The sequence below is a fragment of the Oratosquilla oratoria genome, chromosome 35, assembly GCF_046742065.1.
Source record: "Oratosquilla oratoria isolate Oo_2021 chromosome 35, ASM4674206v1, whole genome shotgun sequence".
NCBI lineage: Eukaryota > Metazoa > Arthropoda > Malacostraca > Stomatopoda > Squillidae > Oratosquilla > Oratosquilla oratoria.
This window is the reverse complement of record NC_134811.1, coordinates 24,092,949-24,112,287: the sequence shown is the minus strand read 5'-3', so window position 1 is coordinate 24,112,287 and position 19,339 is coordinate 24,092,949. Positions and strand designations below refer to the sequence as shown.

General features: G+C 38.9%; 1 protein-coding gene across 4 annotated transcripts in view; it reads right to left on the bottom strand.

Moving 5' to 3' along the window:
• The window catches only part of LOC143018584 (glycerophosphocholine cholinephosphodiesterase ENPP6-like), a 94,236-nt gene that overhangs the window by 10,621 nt on the left and 64,276 nt on the right, over positions 1–19,339 (bottom strand). For all 4 annotated transcript variants that reach the window (XR_012965760.1, XM_076174075.1, XM_076174076.1 and 1 more), the window contains exons 6-8: positions 15,451–15,614; positions 9,773–9,893; positions 1,344–1,472 (exon numbers count right to left, since the gene is read on the bottom strand). Coding sequence is in view for 3 of the 4 variants with exons in the window: in XM_076174075.1 (XP_076030190.1) it covers positions 1,344–1,472; positions 9,773–9,893; positions 15,451–15,614 (414 nt within the window). In the remaining variant the exon portion in view is untranslated. The remainder of the gene's footprint in view (positions 1–1,343; positions 1,473–9,772; positions 9,894–15,450; positions 15,615–19,339) is intronic.

Sequence of the window (19,339 nt, the reverse complement as noted above, 5' to 3'; positions counted from 1 at the left end):
TTGCCTCCCTTATATTCCTAGTCTCTGCACTAGACCACACCATGGGTAAAAGCACTCCTTCATTCCCAAAACTTGTTTCTCAGAACACTTAAATCCAATCAAAACATTTATTCACATCCTAAACTATAATTTACATCCACATATATTCCATTATCCACTACATGTAATCCAATATACTTACAGCAATTTCTCAAGTCTCTCACCCTTTACATTCAAGATTCAACCTGGCACCATCATCATTCCTTGTACATTTCATCACTTCACTTTTTCCAACATTCACTTTTAACTTTCTTTCCTCACACACTTTTCCCAATTCAATCAGCAACAGCTTCAGCATCTCCTCATAATCAACCACCAGCCTAGTGTCATCCACAAATAACAACTAGTTCACATCTCGTGTCTTATTTTCACCCACCAATTCCAAGTCCCTTCACAACATTCTTGCATTTACCTCCATTATTAACCCATTAATATAAATATTGAACAATCATGGATACATCACAAAAACATGCTGTCCCACATTTGCCTCAAAATATTCACATTCTCCATTCCTGACCTTCACACATACTTCTACCATATGACTCAAGTAAAAAACCCAAGTTCAAGAAAGCCTCTAAAACACCCAACCTTTTGGTAAATACTTTTCAAATATCTGTTTTACCATAAAAAAACATTTACCCACCCTCTTTCTTTCCTACACTCACAGTGATCTTCCCCTGTTCCCCTGCTGATCCATTAATTAACGCACATCCTTACACTTTATTGACCACACTCATCAGATCAATCTCTCTAAAACTACTACATTTATACCTGTCTATCTTTCCTATGTATAGAAGAATTATGTATGCATTCCTTCAAACTTTCAGGACACCTCCTTCCTGCAGATAATCATTGAATAATCTCACTAGCCAGTATTATTTCTCCATCTTTTGTCAGACACTATGTACGACATCTACCCAATCCAAATTATTTTTCAGCTACTTTGCTACTAATACTTCTTTTTACATTAGTCTTATCATTCTTTTTACCTTTACATTTTCTTAGCACCTCACTCTGTCACAATCAAAGCCTCCCTTCCCTCAATCAGCAACTCCTTAAAATACTGCATCCATCTCCTCTTTATATTCTTCACTTCTTTCTGAGAAAGAGTTGGTGAAAGAGAGAAAGAGTGAGAGGAAGAAAGAGTGAGAGAGAGAAAGGGTTAGAAAACAGGAGAGAGAGAAAAAGGGAGAGTGAAAGATCTAATCTTGTACAGACGAGACACACTACAAATTCTATTCTGATTGACATCAGATAATTTAATTCAAATTGTAGGATGCCATTTTTTGCTTCTGTGGACTTACCGGGTCCTTTGGCAAAGAAGATTCCTTTCATGTCCATGAAGTCTGGATCATAGCCATGAATTCCAGCGAACGTGCCACCCCGTGGGGAGAGCTGCTTGGACACATTCCTTGAGCCAAGTACTACCACCCCTACAGATGGTAATAGGAGAGACAAGGGTGTAGCTTTAGTAAATTAGGATTTGTTTTGTTGTATATAAGTTAATTAAGGGAGGTGATATAAATGCATTTTTTTTTAGGATATTATGACATCAAGGAACTGCATATGAATATCTTTTTTTATTTACATATTTAAAAGTGACAAAAAATAAATACTCAGATGAATAAATAAAATAATTATATATAATACCCATAGAAGGTGAAAGAAAAAACATACATACATACACAAAAGGCTTTTTTCCCCTTACAAGGGAGGTAGTCAAAAAATCAAAGACATAAAAACCACTCCCACCCATTCCATCCCCAACATATTCCACTCCCATCCACCCCCTTCCCTCCCTCTTATCTTGGCACCTCCTGGATGATGGGTCATCCCTGCATCTTGCCCACTGCCCTGGGTCACAAGCAGTGTCACCAAGACACAGCACATCCACAGCAAGGTCACTTCATTAAGTCGGTAACCCCCCTTCTCTGTCCCCTCAGGCAGAAAAGAAGAAGTTGGGGAGGAATCCCTTCAGGCTGCATCAATTTATTTGACTAGATAAACACCATATGAGGACGGAGCCTTTATTTGTACGACGTTTCGCTTATTACAGCTTTTTCAAGTACAAGTTGAGATACAAATGCTTGAGATTAAATAAGGGGAAAGGAGGGAACGGGGAGAGAAAAAGGGGGGGGGAAGGAAGAGGAGGAGGAGGGTGGGGGGATTGGACACTGGGAAAGGATGAGAATGCTGGCCCAAACGTCCGTGAGCGAAATGTCCACAAAGGGTGGTTTAAGTATTTAATATTTTGCTGGCCATGGGTATTAGGGGAATAATGTGAGGAGATATGTTAAACATGCCCCTGTTTTGTTCAATAGTGTTCGTTCCTTGAATGATTGCTGCTTCTAAACACTTCCTGCGGATTTTGTCTGGTTCTCGCATCAGCAGCTCTGCATTCTTCCAGTCCATAAGATGGTTTTCCTTGTTTCTATGTGTCACACATGCATTGGTGGTGACATCATGCCTGACGTCGTAACGGTGTTCACGTATTCGTGTATTCAGGTCGCGTGACGTTTCTCCGATGTAAACTTTATCACATCCCGAACACGGAATACGATAAACACCGGCTTTGGTGCTCGGTGTCTGGTTGTTGTGTGTTTCCGTCTTCGTGATGTCTTTTATTGTTCTGCTTGTCTGGCACACTATTTCCAAGTTGGTGGTTCTTAAAAGACGTGTCAGGTTGGTGGCAACGTCGCCGGTTGGCAACACGAGACGTCTAGTTGTGCTGTCCTGCTGCCTACGGCTTTCCCGAATCTTAGCGGCCTGCTGTTTGCAATTATCTAAAAGAAACTCTGGAAATTTTAGTGTTAAAAAGGTCTCTTTAATAAACCTGCACTCTTCTTCTAAGTATTTTGCACTACATATCCTAAATGCCCTAAGGAAAAAACCTATTACTACTCCTCTCTTGGTCCTTATATCATGGTGGGAGTAGAAATGAATTAAATCATTTTTGTTGGTGGGCTTTCTATACACTTTGAATTCAAATTGGTTACCGTACTTAAAGATGTGTGTGTCCAGGAAAGGAAGAGAATCGTGGATTTCTTCCTCTAGGGAAAACTGAATGGTGGGCTCCACTTCGTTTAAGGCCGTCTGCAAGCGATTAAGATTGAAACGCCTGGGTGTGACGAGTAAGATATCGTCCACATATCGCAGCCAGGTCACATGCTCGGGAACGATGTTGGCAAAGGGTCCTGTTTCTAGAAATTCCATGAATAAATTAGCCAGGACTGCACTTAATGGAATTTCTAGAAACAGGACCCTTTGCCAACATCGTTCCCGAGCATGTGACCTGGCTGCGATATGTGGACGATATCTTACTCGTCACACCCAGGCGTTTCAATCTTCAGCGCTTGCAGACGGCCTTAAACGAAGTGGAGCCCACCATTCAGTTTTCCCTAGAGGAAGAAATCCACGATTCTCTTCCTTTCCTGGACACACACATCTTTAAGTACGGTAACCAATTTGAATTCAAAGTGTATAGAAAGCCCACCAACAAAAATGATTTAATTCATTTCTACTCCCACCATGATATAAGGACCAAGAGAGGAGTAGTAATAGGTTTTTTCCTTAGGGCATTTAGGATATGTAGTGCAAAATACTTAGAAGAAGAGTGCAGGTTTATTAAAGAGACCTTTTTAACACTAAAATTTCCAGAGTTTCTTTTAGATAATTGCAAACAGCAGGCCGCTAAGATTCGGGAAAGCCGTAGGCAGCAGGACAGCACAACTAGACGTCTCGTGTTGCCAACCGGCGACGTTGCCACCAACCTGACACGTCTTTTAAGAACCACCAACTTGGAAATAGTGTGCCAGACAAGCAGAACAATAAAAGACATCACGAAGACGGAAACACACAACAACCAGACACCGAGCACCAAAGCCGGTGTTTATCGTATTCCGTGTTCGGGATGTGATAAAGTTTACATCGGAGAAACGTCACGCGACCTGAATACACGAATACGTGAACACCGTTACGACGTCAGGCATGATGTCACCACCAATGCATGTGTGACACATAGAAACAAGGAAAACCATCTTATGGACTGGAAGAATGCAGAGCTGCTGATGCGGGAACCAGACAAAATCCGCAGGAAGTGTTTAGAAGCAGCAATCATTCAAGGAACGAACACTATTGAACAAAACAGGGGCATGTTTAACATATCTCCTCACATTATTCCCCTAATACCCATGGCCAGCAAAATATTAAATACTTAAACCACCCTTTGTGGACATTTCGCTCACGGACGTTTGGGCCAGCATTCTCATCCTTTCCCAGTGTCCAATCCCCCCACCCTCCTCCTCCTCTTCCTTCCCCCCCCCCCTTTTTCTCTCCCCGTTCCCTCCTTTCCCCTTATTTAATCTCAAGCATTTGTATCTCAACTTGTACTTGAAAAAGCTGTAATAAGCGAAACGTCGTACAAATAAAGGCTCCGTCCTCATATGGTGTTTATCTAGTCAATCTTGTCGGCAGACTGCCACTTTTAAGCATCAATTTATTTCTCACATATACTCCCTCACCCCCATCCCCCACCCACTTCACCTCATGCATCACAGCATCATCCATACACAACCATTCTCCATTCATCCCCATCTTCTGTCCTCTCCCGTCCTTCCTCAACAGACATTCCCCTCTTTCCCAGTGCCCCTTTTACCCCATCCATCCATCTCATCCTAGGTCGACCCCTCATGTTTACTCCTCTCACCTTTGCTTTCCACACCTCTTTTACTAGTCTTTCTTCACTCATTCTTTCCATGTGTCCAAACCATTCCAATACTCTTTCATCAACCCTATCTCCCAACTACCTTTACACCCCTGTTCTCCTCCTCACCTCATTTCTCACTATATCTAGTCTACTAACCCCTATCATACTTCTCAGGCACCTCATCTCAAACACATTTAAACTCCTCGTCTCTTATGTTCCATGTTTCTACACACACACACACACACTTTCAACGAACGGACGGCTTGAAGAACGTTCTGAAGAAAAGTGCAGATTGTGGATCCCAACGCAAAGAGAAGTGCCTTTTTGTATTTGCAGGGTGGGGGGAAATTGCTCGTGGGGTAGTGGGAAAGTAAGGAAAGAGGAGAGGGGGAGGGATTGCTGGGGAAATGGAAGGTAATGAGGAGGTGGAGGATTTGGCCCTAACGGGCCGCCGAAAGGTGGACAAGCGACCGCAAGACGAGCTGGAGGATGACGACATGTCTAATAGGAATGTGAAGATTAGAAGTATAGATAGGAGCAATACAGTAGAAAGTGATGAGAATATTTTCAAGGGATTTAAAGAGGGTGGGGGGGACACAACCCCCCCCCGACTGACAAGACTAGAAGAGAAGGTCGATAAGATGAACGAGGACTTGGAGCGTAGGTTCGGTAATGTTGACAGTATGATACGAAGAATTGAAAAATTGGAAGAACTAGAGAGGGCGAACAAAAACTTAACTAAGGAAATTGAAGAATTAAAACAACAGTTAAAAGAAGTAAAAGATGAGAATAAAGTCTTAAAGGAGAATAATATGGAGAACAAGGAGGGTTGGAAAAAAATTCATGAAAATAGCAAGGTTGCATTCACTGACATAATCAGACAGCAAATGAATGAACAAACTGAAAACTCAGTTATTAAAGTGATGAGACAGAAGGAGAATATAGTAAGAGACTTAGCAGACAAAAAGAAATGTATAATTATATTAGGAATGGAAGAGAAACACAACACAGATAGAACCACAAGAATCAAAGAGGAAAATGAAAAAGTAAGCCAATTACTAGAATCAGTTCAGGAAGATGAACCAGGAATTATGAAACAAATCGAAGAGAAATTTAGACTTGGAAAGTATAGCACAGACAAGACCAGACCAATTAAGATTAAATTCAAGTCACAAACAACGGCAGAGAATATCTTATCCAAAACAGGGAAACTAGCAACAAGTGAACAATACAAAAAGATATGGATAAAAAGAGAAATGAATAAAGAGGAAAGAGAGGAAGAAAAGCAGAAAAGACTGGAAGCTAAGGCAAAAAACGAGAACAGAACGGAGTCAGAGAAAGAGAGATTCTATTGGAGAGTAGTGAACATGAAACTAAGGAAGTTCGACATACAAAAGAAAAACATAAGGGAAACAGAGAACACAATGGAAGTGGCAGAAAACTAAGAGTGTCTTACACAAATATAGATGGATTAATAACAGGATTGAATGAGCTGAATGATTATTTGAAAGAAAAAGAACCGGACATAATGGGAATTGTAGAAACAAAATTAAAAGGCCCACTACCACCCAACAGTGTAGGACATGATGCATACAATTATTGGATTAGAAACAGAGAGAAAAAGCAAGGGGGTGGAGTTATGTTCCTGACTAAGAAGGATATAAACGTGAAAGGTGTCATATATGGAAAGAATACAGTAGAGATGATTATGATAGAAGTGGAAGACAGAGATAAGAAGAGCAGAAAGTTTGTGATAAATTATGTGCCTCCAAAAACAGCCTCATGGGAGGAGAGTGAACATAAAAGTATGTTAGAGGACACAAAGATAACATTAAATAAAATAATGGAAGATGGAGGAAGAATAGTTATGATGGGCGACTTTAATTGCAAAGAAATCTGCTGGGAAGAAATGACAGTAAAGGGTGGAGATGACTCATGGGGAAACGCTCTACTTGAGATGATTATTGACCACACAATGACACAATGGATACAGGAGAACACTAGGTATAGAAATGAAGAAGAACCATCGAGACTAGACTTATTAATTACATCTGAACCTAGAATAGTGGACAAGATTGAATATAAAACACCAATAGGTAAAAGTGACCACATATTGATTGAACTGGAACTTAATGAAGAAAAATATATCAAAAGAAATGAACAATATAGAAAAGGAAGAATGATGTATGAAAAAACAAACTTTGATAAAATAAGAGAATTCTTTCAACAAGAAAACTGGGAAGAAATATACAAAGAAGAAACATCAGTGGAAAAGAAATGGAATATTTTGACAAAAATTTACAAAAAAGGAGTGGAAAAGTATGTCCCAAGACAAAAACAAGAAAAAGAATATGTAAAATGCTGGTACAACAAAAGTTGTAGGGAGTTAAAAGACAAAAGAGACAAAGCCTGGACCAGATGGAAAAAAGACAGACAACCTGAAAAATGGAAGATATATACCAGTTATAGAAATGAATATGTACAAACGTGCAGAGAGGAAAAGAGAAAATATGAAAAAGACGTCATAGAAAAATGTAAAGATCAACCAAAACTATTCTACAGATTTGTAAACAATAAACTGAAAAACAAACAGGACTTGGAGAAATTAAGACAAGGGGGAGTTGAATACACTGAGGAAATGGAAATGGCGGAAATTATGAACAAACATTTTAAATCAGTGTTTACAAGGGAGAACATACAACCTGAAGAGATTGAATGGAAAGAGAAAGTCCCCCCTATAGAAAAAATAGAAGTATCAAAGAATGAAATATTGATACAATTGAGTAATCTTGATGTCAGAAAATCACATGGACCAGATGAAATAGCAAACTGGATTTTGAAAGAATGCAGGAATGAACTGGCAGACAAAATACATAGCATAATAAGCAGTTCCTTGAAAGAAGGAAAAGTTCCAGAAGATTGGAAAAAAGCAAATATAGTACCTATATATAAAGGAGGAAATAAAGAAGAACCTACCAACTATAGACCAGTCTCTCTAACAAGTACAATAGCAAAAATTTGTGAAAGAATTATCAAAAATAGATGGGTAAAATACTTGGAAAAAAACAATGTACTAAATCCAAGGCAATTTGGATTCAGACAAGGACGATCATGCGTCACCAATTTAATATGTTTCTATTCAAGGCTAATAGATATAATACAAGAAAGAGATGGATGGGCTGATTGTGCATTTCTAGACCTAAAAAAAGCTTTTGACAAAGTACCACATAAGAAGTTGCTTAAGAAACTAGAATCTGACGGAGGAATACAAGGTAAATTACTAAATTGGATGGAAGACTTTTTGCAAGAAAGAAAAATGAGAGTAGTGATAAGAAACCAGCACTCAAAATGGAATGAAGTAATAAGCGGTGTCCCGCAGGGAACAGTCCTGGCCCCAATAATGTTTGCTATATATATTAATGATATGGATGAAGGAATTGAAAGCTATATGAGCTTCTTTGCAGACGATGCAAAACTACTGAAAAGAGTGAAAACTGAAGAAGATTGTGAATCACTACAGAGAGATCTAAATAAAGTACAAGAATGGAGTAAGAAGTGGGAGATGGAGTTCAATACAAAAAAGTGTAGTATAATGGAATTTGGAAAAAGCAAAAACAGAATAACAGGATCATATAATTTGGGAGAAGAGGGAATAAAAAAAGTAGAAAATGAGAAGGACCTGGGAGTCATTGTTATGAATAATATGTCACCTGAAAAACATATAAATAAGATTTTTGGAGAAACTTATAATTTAATAAGAACAATCAAAGTGGCATTTACATACCTGGATGAAGAAATGGTGAGGAAAATCCTAATCACCCTGATAAGACCAAGATTAGAATATGCAGCAACAATATGGTCACCAAGTACAAAAAATGTATAAAAAAACTTGAAAGAATACAAAGAGCAATTACAAAACTGGCACCAACACTCTCAAAACTATCATATGAAGAGAGACTAGAAAAACTTGAACTACAGACACTAGAGCAAAGAAGAGAGAGAGGAGATTTGATAGCTATTTACAGAATCATGAAAGGCATAGAAATTACTGATAGAGAGAATCTGATAAAATGGGATGACAGAAATACAAGAGGACACGGAAAGAAAATAAAAAAAGACAGCTATAGAAGAGATTTGAAAAAGAACAGCTTTCCACACAGAGTAATAGACAGTTTGAACAAGTTAGATGAGAAAGTGGTGTGTGCAAAAACAATACATGAATTTAAAAATTGTTTAGATAAAATGAGAAATGAAGACGGGACCCCACGAGCATAGCTCCCCTTCCCGTAAAATACAACTAGGTAAATACAACTAGGTAAATACATACATATAAATATGGGGGAGAGTGAAACTTGTGGGTGTGGGTATGTGTCTTTTGACTTGGCTACCTTATTTATAATGGGGAAAATGTTTTGGTATATAGATAGAAAAGTCTTCTGCATATTTAAAATCACATGTTTATCTGGGTTTGCTTGCATACATATACATATTATATATATATATATATATATATATATATATATATATAAACATATATATATGTATTTCTTTATATATATATATATATATAAATATATATATATATATATATAAAAATAGATATATATATATACAAGGAGAAGGATGCCTACCTCCCTTGTAAGGGGGAAAAAGCCTTGGTATATGTATGTATGTGTATATATATATATATATATATATATATATATATATATATATATATATATATATATATATATATATATGTACATAATGAACATACCAATTTGAAGTCAGGTGCCAGTGTCAGGGAAGTATCTTGAGACCCTTCAAAAAGGACCCAAGTCATAGACAGGTGGAAAACTATCAGGGGAAGAGAGTTCTAGAGACTCCCAGTGAATGAAAGCAAAGACAGAGCAAACTGGCTAACTCTTGCCAAAAAGTAACTGCACAGAAAAGAGGGGAAGATGTGGTTGTTCAATAGAAAAGTAACCATGTAAGAAAACACTCAAGAAATGACATGAAATGGAGATAGTTGAAGGAAAGAATTACCTGGATGGGCGATGACGACGATCTCGTTGATGTATTTATTGTTTTTAATGTGTAAATTTTCTGGAATGTCTTCACGACGATATACATCCGTGCCCTCCATCTTTTCTAGCTGTTTGTACACCTGCAAGAGGGTTATACCAGTGATTTAGATGGATTAAAATGCAATGTAACCAAAATTATTTATTCTTTGTTTTCTGAGTTTCCTGAGGTCACAGACTTAGCATTTGTTGATGAGAGAGAGAGAGAGAGGATAAATAATACATTTAGCTAATTATAGTATACAGGAAAGGAGCAACTGTCAGTGGGTCATGTCTCCTATCCTCTACTTTTCTAACATACCTAGACACAAATTCATGTACTGTATGGTTCCAACTTAATCTATATTTTTGATTTCCAGTTATCATATTTAGATTTGAACTCATGTACAAGCACACCGCAGCTTATGTCATTTCAACTTATGTCATTTCCGAAGATACGTCGATTTTCAATAATATATAATGTATGGAAAAATAAAATTCAAGTTGTCGTTTTACTTGACATTATGTTGGTCAGCCAATAGTAATGGAATTGCATAAACACCAAAAAACATTTCAAGCACATAAATTCATGTTACAATAAATAAGAATAAAAACATGTAAAATTATATTAAGATTCAGTAACTGCTGAAATACATACCATAAAGTAGTATGGCCTAGTTCACTAAAACATGAAATCAGCTGATTTTTTTTATTTATCAGGTCAAAAGTAGTTCCAATACTGTATCTATCATTAGGCGGCATCTCAAATCCTGCAATGGGACCTTTCGCAGTGAGCGATTTGATACCAGACACTGCCAGATTTTGTAATTCTTGCCGGAAAATAAATACTTTTTTGGGCAAGTTTTATAAGCTTACAGAGGTGTATCGTTGTACATCATTGTGTCTGAAATTTAAGTCAATTAATTTCATGATTGCAAACAGCATATAGCATTGTTTGAGCCTCTATTTGTAATTACAGATGATATTCGTAAAACAGCCTATAATTATATAAAGCCAAGCAATTTGTCATTTTCTACCGACTTCAATGGACGTATACTGATATATACTTTCATTTGAATGCACCAAGCAATAGGCAAATCCATGTAATGTATCGAAAATATAATTTTCCATTGAAGACTTAATTTTTTCGGTACGATTAACCTTTGTCTTTCTCTTACTTTTTCTTGAATCTGACGTGCAGTCTGCCATGGCACACGTAAAATTAGTCATATTTGTTTGAAAATAGCTCCCAGCAGATCTAAGAGGCTATTCTTTACACAAACGTTGTTCACTTCGTACGTCCGCCGCCACTGTTGTTATTTTCTATCTCACTGATTATCTTCACATACAGGACGTGACAGTGATATCCATTATTTTTCAACACACTCAGATAAAATGCACAAACCGAAATCAACATCCTCTTATTTTTACTGCTCATACTTCAGTAAAAATAATTACCTATTTTTAGTTTTACCTTATAATTAAATTAAAGCCTTATCACACACCAGTAAGTAAAAATTATAACATTAAGAGTCATGTTTTTAATTCTAAATACATTTATGCAGCAATTTATGTCGTATCTTTTATTAAATATCAGTTTCCAAATTAGCTAAGTCACCACTTTGCCTCGTGAAATCCGAGACAATTGAAAATTCTAGTGCTAATAGGAATCTGCGAGCCTGACTGCGAAAGGTCCCATTGTTTTGGATTATGATCTGTTTACTGAAGTTTTGTATATTTTTTCATTAACATTCAATTATAACTGTAATATTTGCCCCCATGAGTCCTAAGAAAAGTCCTAGTGAAGTTGCTAAGCGTCATGCTATTTCGCTGGAAGATAAAATGGCGATGATAAAATGTCTACAATGTCAACATCAACATATTGTATGTACTGCATTGGAAAATTAAAAATACTTTACTTTGTTTTTCACTTATTACAAAATGAGTGTATGCTTAAAATAGTTTTTACTTATTTGTTTTACTGTATGTTATTGACAATGCATTCATAATGTACAGCACCACAAAATAGCTTTTAGCGATGTAAACATCACCAAATTGTATGCATTGGTAAAGTGAGAGTACAGGTACTTTTTTTTTCTTAATTACAAAGTAATAAATACATGTTTTGTTTGGAAAATTAAAATAGGTTTTTATTAACCTTATCTTATCGAAAATGCATTCATAAGTAAAATACAGTACTGGGGAATGGCTATTAGCAGTTTAGCCTAGGCTACACCAGGCCTACATATAAACAAATTCAACTTAAGTCATTTTTCAACTTACGTCGTGTCTCCTGGAACTAATTAACAACATAAGGCGAGGTGTACCTGTATTTTTTGAGCTCGGGCTATATACTGGGGTATGTATGTGTATGATTCACCATGGTCTTGAATCATGTGTTTGACTCATGGTCAACAGCTATTTCCCTTCCCGGAAGAGAGCTCAAAGCTCATATATGATCGATCTATGAGTAATGCTGTGACCTTACATACACACACAACCCCCAACTCCCTGCCCACATAAGTTGGAGTAATGACTCAAGCACAGTGATACTGAAATTATTTCAGCTGTGGACAGGATTCGAACCTGGACCACCATAGTGGTGGCTGGGAACTCTAACCACTGTGCCATCAAGTCTTGTTGCGTGTATTTACCAAACTGTAGTATAGAGGAAAGGAGCAATGCTCATTGGGTCCTGTCTCCTGCTAATTTTCTGACAGACTCAAATTCATGTATGGTTCCAACTTAATCAATATCTTTGATTTCCAGTGATCATATTAGATTTGAACTCGCGTATTGTTTGAGCTTGGGTTATATCACCTTCTAAGCTATACCTCATATTTATACATCTATATGGAAAACTGTATCTCTTCACATTGTTTTGACATGTGGTCTTTCTTAATTTACTTTCATGACCTCTTAAAGCCCTCCCATCTTTAATCAGGAGATCTCTTCTATCAATGCAATCTATCCCCTTTAGTGACCTGAACACTGTAATCATGTCACCACTTTCTCTTCAGTCTTTCAAAATTGGTAGACACAATACTTTTAGTATTTCCTCATATGGTTTATCTGCCAGGCTGGGGACCAGTTTAGTTGCTGCCCTTGGTATTCTCTCAATCTTGCTTGTATCCTTCACTTTGTGTGGTGACCATACCTTTGATGCATATTCCAGTCTTGGATGTATCAGGGTTTCATTGATTTTTTTCATCATCTCTTCATCCATATAATGGAATGCCAATTTAATCTCCTGCAGTAGTCCATATGTCTCTCCCACAGTCCTGCTGATATGTCTGTCAGGTGACATACTAGGTGTGTGTGTGATTCACCATGGTCTTGGATCACATGTTGTACTTGCAATCAACAGCTATTACCATCCCGGAAGAGAGCTCTGAGCTCATATAAGACTAATCTATGGGTAATGCTGTGACCTTACACACACACACACACACACACCCAGCTCCCCACCCATGAAAGTTGGAATAATGACTCGCAGCGCAGTGATACTGAAATTATTTCAGCCCTGGGTGGGATTCGAACTTGGACCGCCGTAGTGGTGGCTGTGAACGCTACTACTGTGCCGTCGATTTGTATGTTCTCAAATGTCTCTGAACTCGAACAAAATGGTTTTCAAACAAAAAAATTGAGCTGGAAATACCTGTTTTCAAACAAAATTTCGGTTCTCAAATGACACTGACATGTGGCTGCTGATGAAATGTAAACAGTTTTCTGTTGACTGCTGAGCTGAATAGTTGCACTGTGCTTTGTTATCAATTTTATTGCATTCAGCATTTATTTTTCCTACACTAACCCTCAGTCATGGCTCCAAAGAAAGCAAAAAGTGATACTGATCAAGGAAAAAGAAAAGTTGTGTGAAAAACAATCGAAGTGAAAAAAGAAATTATCGCAAAACATGAAAATGGCGTTCGTGTATCTGATCTTGCTGTGCAGTATGGTGTGGCAAAGTCTACAATTTGCACTATTCTCAAGAATAAAGAAGTGATAAAGTCGGCTGATATTGCAAAAGGAGTGACCATCATTAGTAAACAAAGACCGCAAATACTTGAGGAAGTGAAAAAGTTGCTTGTTTATATAAGAGAGAAACAATTAGCAGGTGATAGTATCTCTGAAGCATTTATATGTGAGAAAGTGTTGGCAATTTATGATGCTCTAGTACAGAAAAGCCCTGGTACAAGTGCTGATGATTCTGTAGTTAAACCAAGTTGAGGATGGTTTGAAAAATTTAAGAACAGAAGTGAAATTCACAATGTAGTTAGGCATGGTGAGGCGGCAAGTTCAAACAAGGAAATGGCGGAAAAATTTATGGTTGAGTTTGGTGACTTTATAAAGAAAGAAGGTTTTCTCCTCCAACAGGTATTTCATGCTGATGAAACCGGATTATTCTGGAAAAAATTGCCAAAAACAACCTATATCACTAAGGAGGAAAAATCGCTGCCTGGGAACAAGCCAATGAAAGACAGACTCAATCTTCCGCTGTGCGGTAACACAAGTGGTGATTTCACCGTCAAACCATTGCTAGTGTATCATTCTGATAATCCAAGAGTTTTCAAAATAATGTTATGAAAAGTAAATTGCCTGTAATGTGGCAAGCTAATACAAAGGCTTGGGTGACAAGACAATCTTTTACAGAATGAATTCATGAGGTTTTTGCCTGAAGTGTCAGAGAATACTTTGAAGGAGAAAAAAAAAAAGGCCTTCTTGTGTTGGATAATGCTCCCACTCACCCTCCAGGTGTAGAGGATGACTTAGTTGGTGAGTCTGATTTTATTAAGGTCAAATTCCTGCCACCTAACACAACACCTCTAATCCAACCTATGGATCAACAGGTCATAGCTTTAAGAAATATTACACTAAAGCTGTGTTTTGTAAGTGTTTCCAAGTTACTAATGACACTCAGTTAACTTTGAGAGAATTTTGGAAAGACTATTTCAATATCCTGAGTTGTGTTAATCTTATTGATAATGCATGCAACCAAGTGAGTACTAGAACCATGAATTCAGCAATGGTGGAACCTTTGGCCAGGCTGTGAAACAGGTTTGAAACTGCTGGATCTGCTGCTGCTGTAGAGAACAATGCTATTGTTGAAAAGATTGTTTCTATGGGAAAAAGTATGGGCTTGGAGGTCGACAGTGAAGATATTGAAGAGCTAGTGGAAGACCACAATACTGAGCTTACCACTGAAGAGCTTGTACACCTTCAAAATGAACAGCAAAAGAAATTGGCAGAGGAATAATCTTCTTCTGAGGAGGAAAGAATTTAAGATATGCCAAGTTCTTTAATCAAAGAAAGTTGTGCTAAATGGGGTGATGTTCAAAATTTTGTAGAAAAATACCACTCAGACACCGTGGTAGCACATGGAGCAGTAAATCTTTTCAATGATAATGTCATGTAACATTTCAGAAAATTTTTACAATGCAGGCTAAAACAACAAATATTGGAAAGGTTTTTAGTGAAAGAAAAAAGGAAAGAAACCCAAGAGAAAGATTTACCTGAGCCAAAGAGAAGAGAAAAAACACCCAAACAAGAATCACCAGGAATTTAGAACTAGCTATGATAGATGGAGAAAAAGAGATGGGATCCCACAAATGTAGCATCTTTCTTGTATATCACAATTAAGTAAACACATAAATATGTACTTACTTCATCCACATTTTCCTTTGGTACCTTGATGTTCATGAAGGTTTCACTCCCACAAATGTAGTCCACCAGATTGATGTTCAAAAATTCTGTTATTTCAATGAATGTCACATTCTCTGCTGGTTGAACGAGTGTCATGCCGTGGTCACTCAAAATCACAATGTTTGCTGCCAAAGGTGGGTCAGAGGGTGAAGTTGATATTTAAGGCAAAATTACAAATGCATTACAGCAAAGAACTAATAAACATTCATAAATTGATCATGTTGTAATTTAACTGAATGTGACACAAGGATGGGTATTTTAATTACACAATCATACACACAAACACACACGACTCAATGGTGCAGTGGTTAGAGTTCCTAGCTGTCACTACAGTAGTCTGGGTTCGAATCCTGCCCAGGGCTGAAATGATTTCAGTGTTGCTGTACTGTGAGGCATATACCCACTCCCACCACCCATTCTACTCCCCATTCCCCATTCTTTCCTCCCTCTCATTTTAGCTCCTCATGGATGATGGGTCATCCTTGTATCCTGCCCATTAACCTGGGTCAGAAGCAATGCAGCAAGACAGCACATCCACAACAAGGCCACTTCACTCAATTAGTGAACCCCCCTCTCCATCTCCTCATACAGAAAAAGAGAAGATGGGGTAAATCCCTTTGGGCTGTGTCAAAATTTCATTCACACAATACCACTCACTTGCCCCCCCCCCCCATCCCCTGACCAGCAGCGGTGCCAAAGGGGGACTTGGGGGGGCTTTAGCCTCTCTAAAAAAGTGGTCAGCTCGCCCATTAGCCCCCCCAACTGAAATGAGCAAATTGAAAATTTAAAACACTCATTAAAATAATTTTATTAAGTGGAATTTTTAATGGCCAGGTCTAAAAATTTGTCAGCCATCAGCGCTAGCCCTACCATTAACCCCCTCCCCATCTGAAATGAGGACAATATATGTGTATTATTGCGGTGTTATGCAAGTTCAACTGCTTTCATTATATATGACCCACGCCTCAAATCACCTGTAACCTGTTGTAGAAATGTCACATTACAGATAGCCTATCTGTAATGTGTGACATATATATGCATAGCCTATCTGAGATAGACTATGCAACGAATCAGGGTGTGGCCAGGCGAAAATAGTATTCCCAAAGTATATAGACCAGGGGTTCTCAAAGTGGTCGATCAGAACATCCAAGGGGTCAATGAATAGCCAAGGGGTCGAAAGGGGGTTGATGAATAATCAGTGGGTCGGTGAATGTTTATTGCTGGAGTAGAAGAGACCATTTAAAAATAATTTCAAACTTCAAAATTACACTGTATTAATGATTATGCTAATAATTTTTTTTAGTTAATACCAATCATTGCTTTAATATCGATAATATAAAAATACTTTATAATAGGTTACAATACATTATTGTAGTGGAATTTATATATATATATATATATATGTATATACACGGTAGAAGCCCGATTTAACGAATTAATTCAGCCAAGGTCCAGTCCGCTTAAGTGAATTTTCCGTTAAATTGAGCAAGTGAGCGTTGGTGTAACAGTGTTGCCAGAGCGGATTGTAAAAATGATACGTACCTAAAAATTCCCTAGTGTACACACACACACATACAGTATATATATTATTGTAAGTGAATTATAGGCAGCACAATCGTGAATTGCAAACGAACAGCAACGTGCAGTAATTTGTTGCAATGTGTGTGTGTGTGTGTATTTACCTAGTTGTATTTTACGGGAAGGGGAGCTATGCTCGTGGGGTCCCGTCTTCATATCTCATTTTATCTAAACTATTTTTAAATTCATGTATTGTTTTTGCACACACCACTTTCTCATCTAACTTGTTCCTCTGTGAGGAAAGCTGTTCTTTTTCAGATCGCTAAACTAAATTTTTTAGTTTAGCGCGCTCTGCGTAGTTTAAATGATACGCATGACGCTGCGTCCATTGTTTACATTGAACAAACGACAGACTGAAAGTGCCTTGCCTTATCCTCCTCCTCCTCCTCCACCCTCTCAATTTATGTTGCTTGAATTTAATTTATTTGAAATTAATGTTATTATTTTACAATGTTATGTGTATAATTAATGATTTAGGGGTGTTTTATAAGATACAGTAATATAATTTATGGATGTATAGTACAGTAACAACTTACGTTCATTTTCAACTTACGTTCGGCCGTTTGGAACGTAACTAAAATGTAAGTTGAGGAGCGTCTGTACTATATTTGCTTTTTTCCAATCTTCTGGAACTTTACCTTCTTTCAAGGAACTGTTTATTATGCTATGTATTATGTCTGCCAGTTCATTCCTGCATTCTTTCAAAATCCAGTTTGCTATTTCATCTGGTCCATGTGATTTTCTGACATCAAGATTACTCAAGTGGTTCAATATTTCATTCTTTGTTACTTCTATTTCTTTCATAGGGGGAACTTTCTCTTTCCATTCGATCTCTTCAGGTTGTATGTTCTCCCTCGTAAACACCGATCTAAAATGCTTGTTCATGATTTCTGCCATTTCTATTTCTGTGTGTGTTGGTCGAGGGCTAATAATACACACTGTAGGTTCTTAAGTACATTCAGCCTTAAACACTAACACAGTTACAAGAAGATACAATATAATAACAGAGTCAAAGCTAGCGCCCATGCGTGACTCCGCGTCCCCTCTAGTCTCTCACTCAAGCACTGTTGCTAAGCACCTATGCATGCCTACCCCGGGCATGTGAGTTGCCACATGTCGCCAGACGGGGATATCAATAACCCACACCTCCCTTCCCCCTTTCGCGCCCGCAGACTTTAGTCACGGGCGGACAATCTGCGCTGGAGTCTCTTGGAGCGACGCAAATCAGCAGGTGGGTCCTCGCTATGGGCCTCGTGTGGATGGGAAGGGGTGCAGGTGACAGGTCGCAAGAAGTGGCGGTTACGCTGCAACACGCGGCCACTTGTGGTGCGTATTTCATAGGTCCTGGCTTTGCCAACGCGCATGACAATGCCGACCTTGTCCCAGCGGTGGGTCTTCGGGTCCTGGAGCCGAACATGCTGGCCGATATACAGCCTGGAGAGTTCACGTGCATGGCTGTCATACCGAGCTGCAGCATCCTTGGCCTGGGTTGCTGCGCGGCGGTCGCATTCCTCCGCTTTGGTTTGCCACTCCGTGGAGAAAGCATCTGGGTGGGCCGGAACGCAGGAGCGGAGGGGGTGGCCATATAACACCTGAGCTGGGGAACGACCAGTGAAGTTGGGAGTATTCCGAAGTTCCAGGAGGCCTCGGTCGAATTCCTCGCAATCTATGTTGCCTGAAGGGGCCACCTTGAGGATGAGGTGCTTGATGGCCTTCACAGCGGCCTCGGCATGGCCATTGGATTGCGGGTAGTGAGGTGATGTGACGATGTGTCGCACACCCCATCGTGCTGCAAAGCTCCTGAACTCCTGGCTGGTGAACTGGGGGCCTCCGTCTGTTCGCAAGCGGAGGGGAACACCAACTTCCCGGAAGTAGTTGCAGAACATGCGGATGGTGTTGGACGACGTCGTATCGCCTTTGCAAGGGACGACCACAGGCCAGCCGGAGAGTCTGTCGGCGATGACAAGGAATGACTTGCCTGCAACGGAGAAGAAGTCCGCTGAGACCGACTCAAAGGGCCTTGTTGGGTGGTCGTCGCTGAGTATGGGTTCCTTCTGCTGGCTGGGTTGGAGATACTGGCAGGGTTCACACGACTGGACCGTGTTTGCAATGTCCGAATTGATGCCTGGCCAGAAGACAGTTTGACCTGCCCGGCGTTTTGTCGCCTCCACGCCCCTGTGGCTATCATGAAGACGGGCCAGGATGCGGCGGCGAAGGGCGTTAGGAACCACAATTCTCATGCCGTAGAGGACGAGGTCACCATCGGCATGGA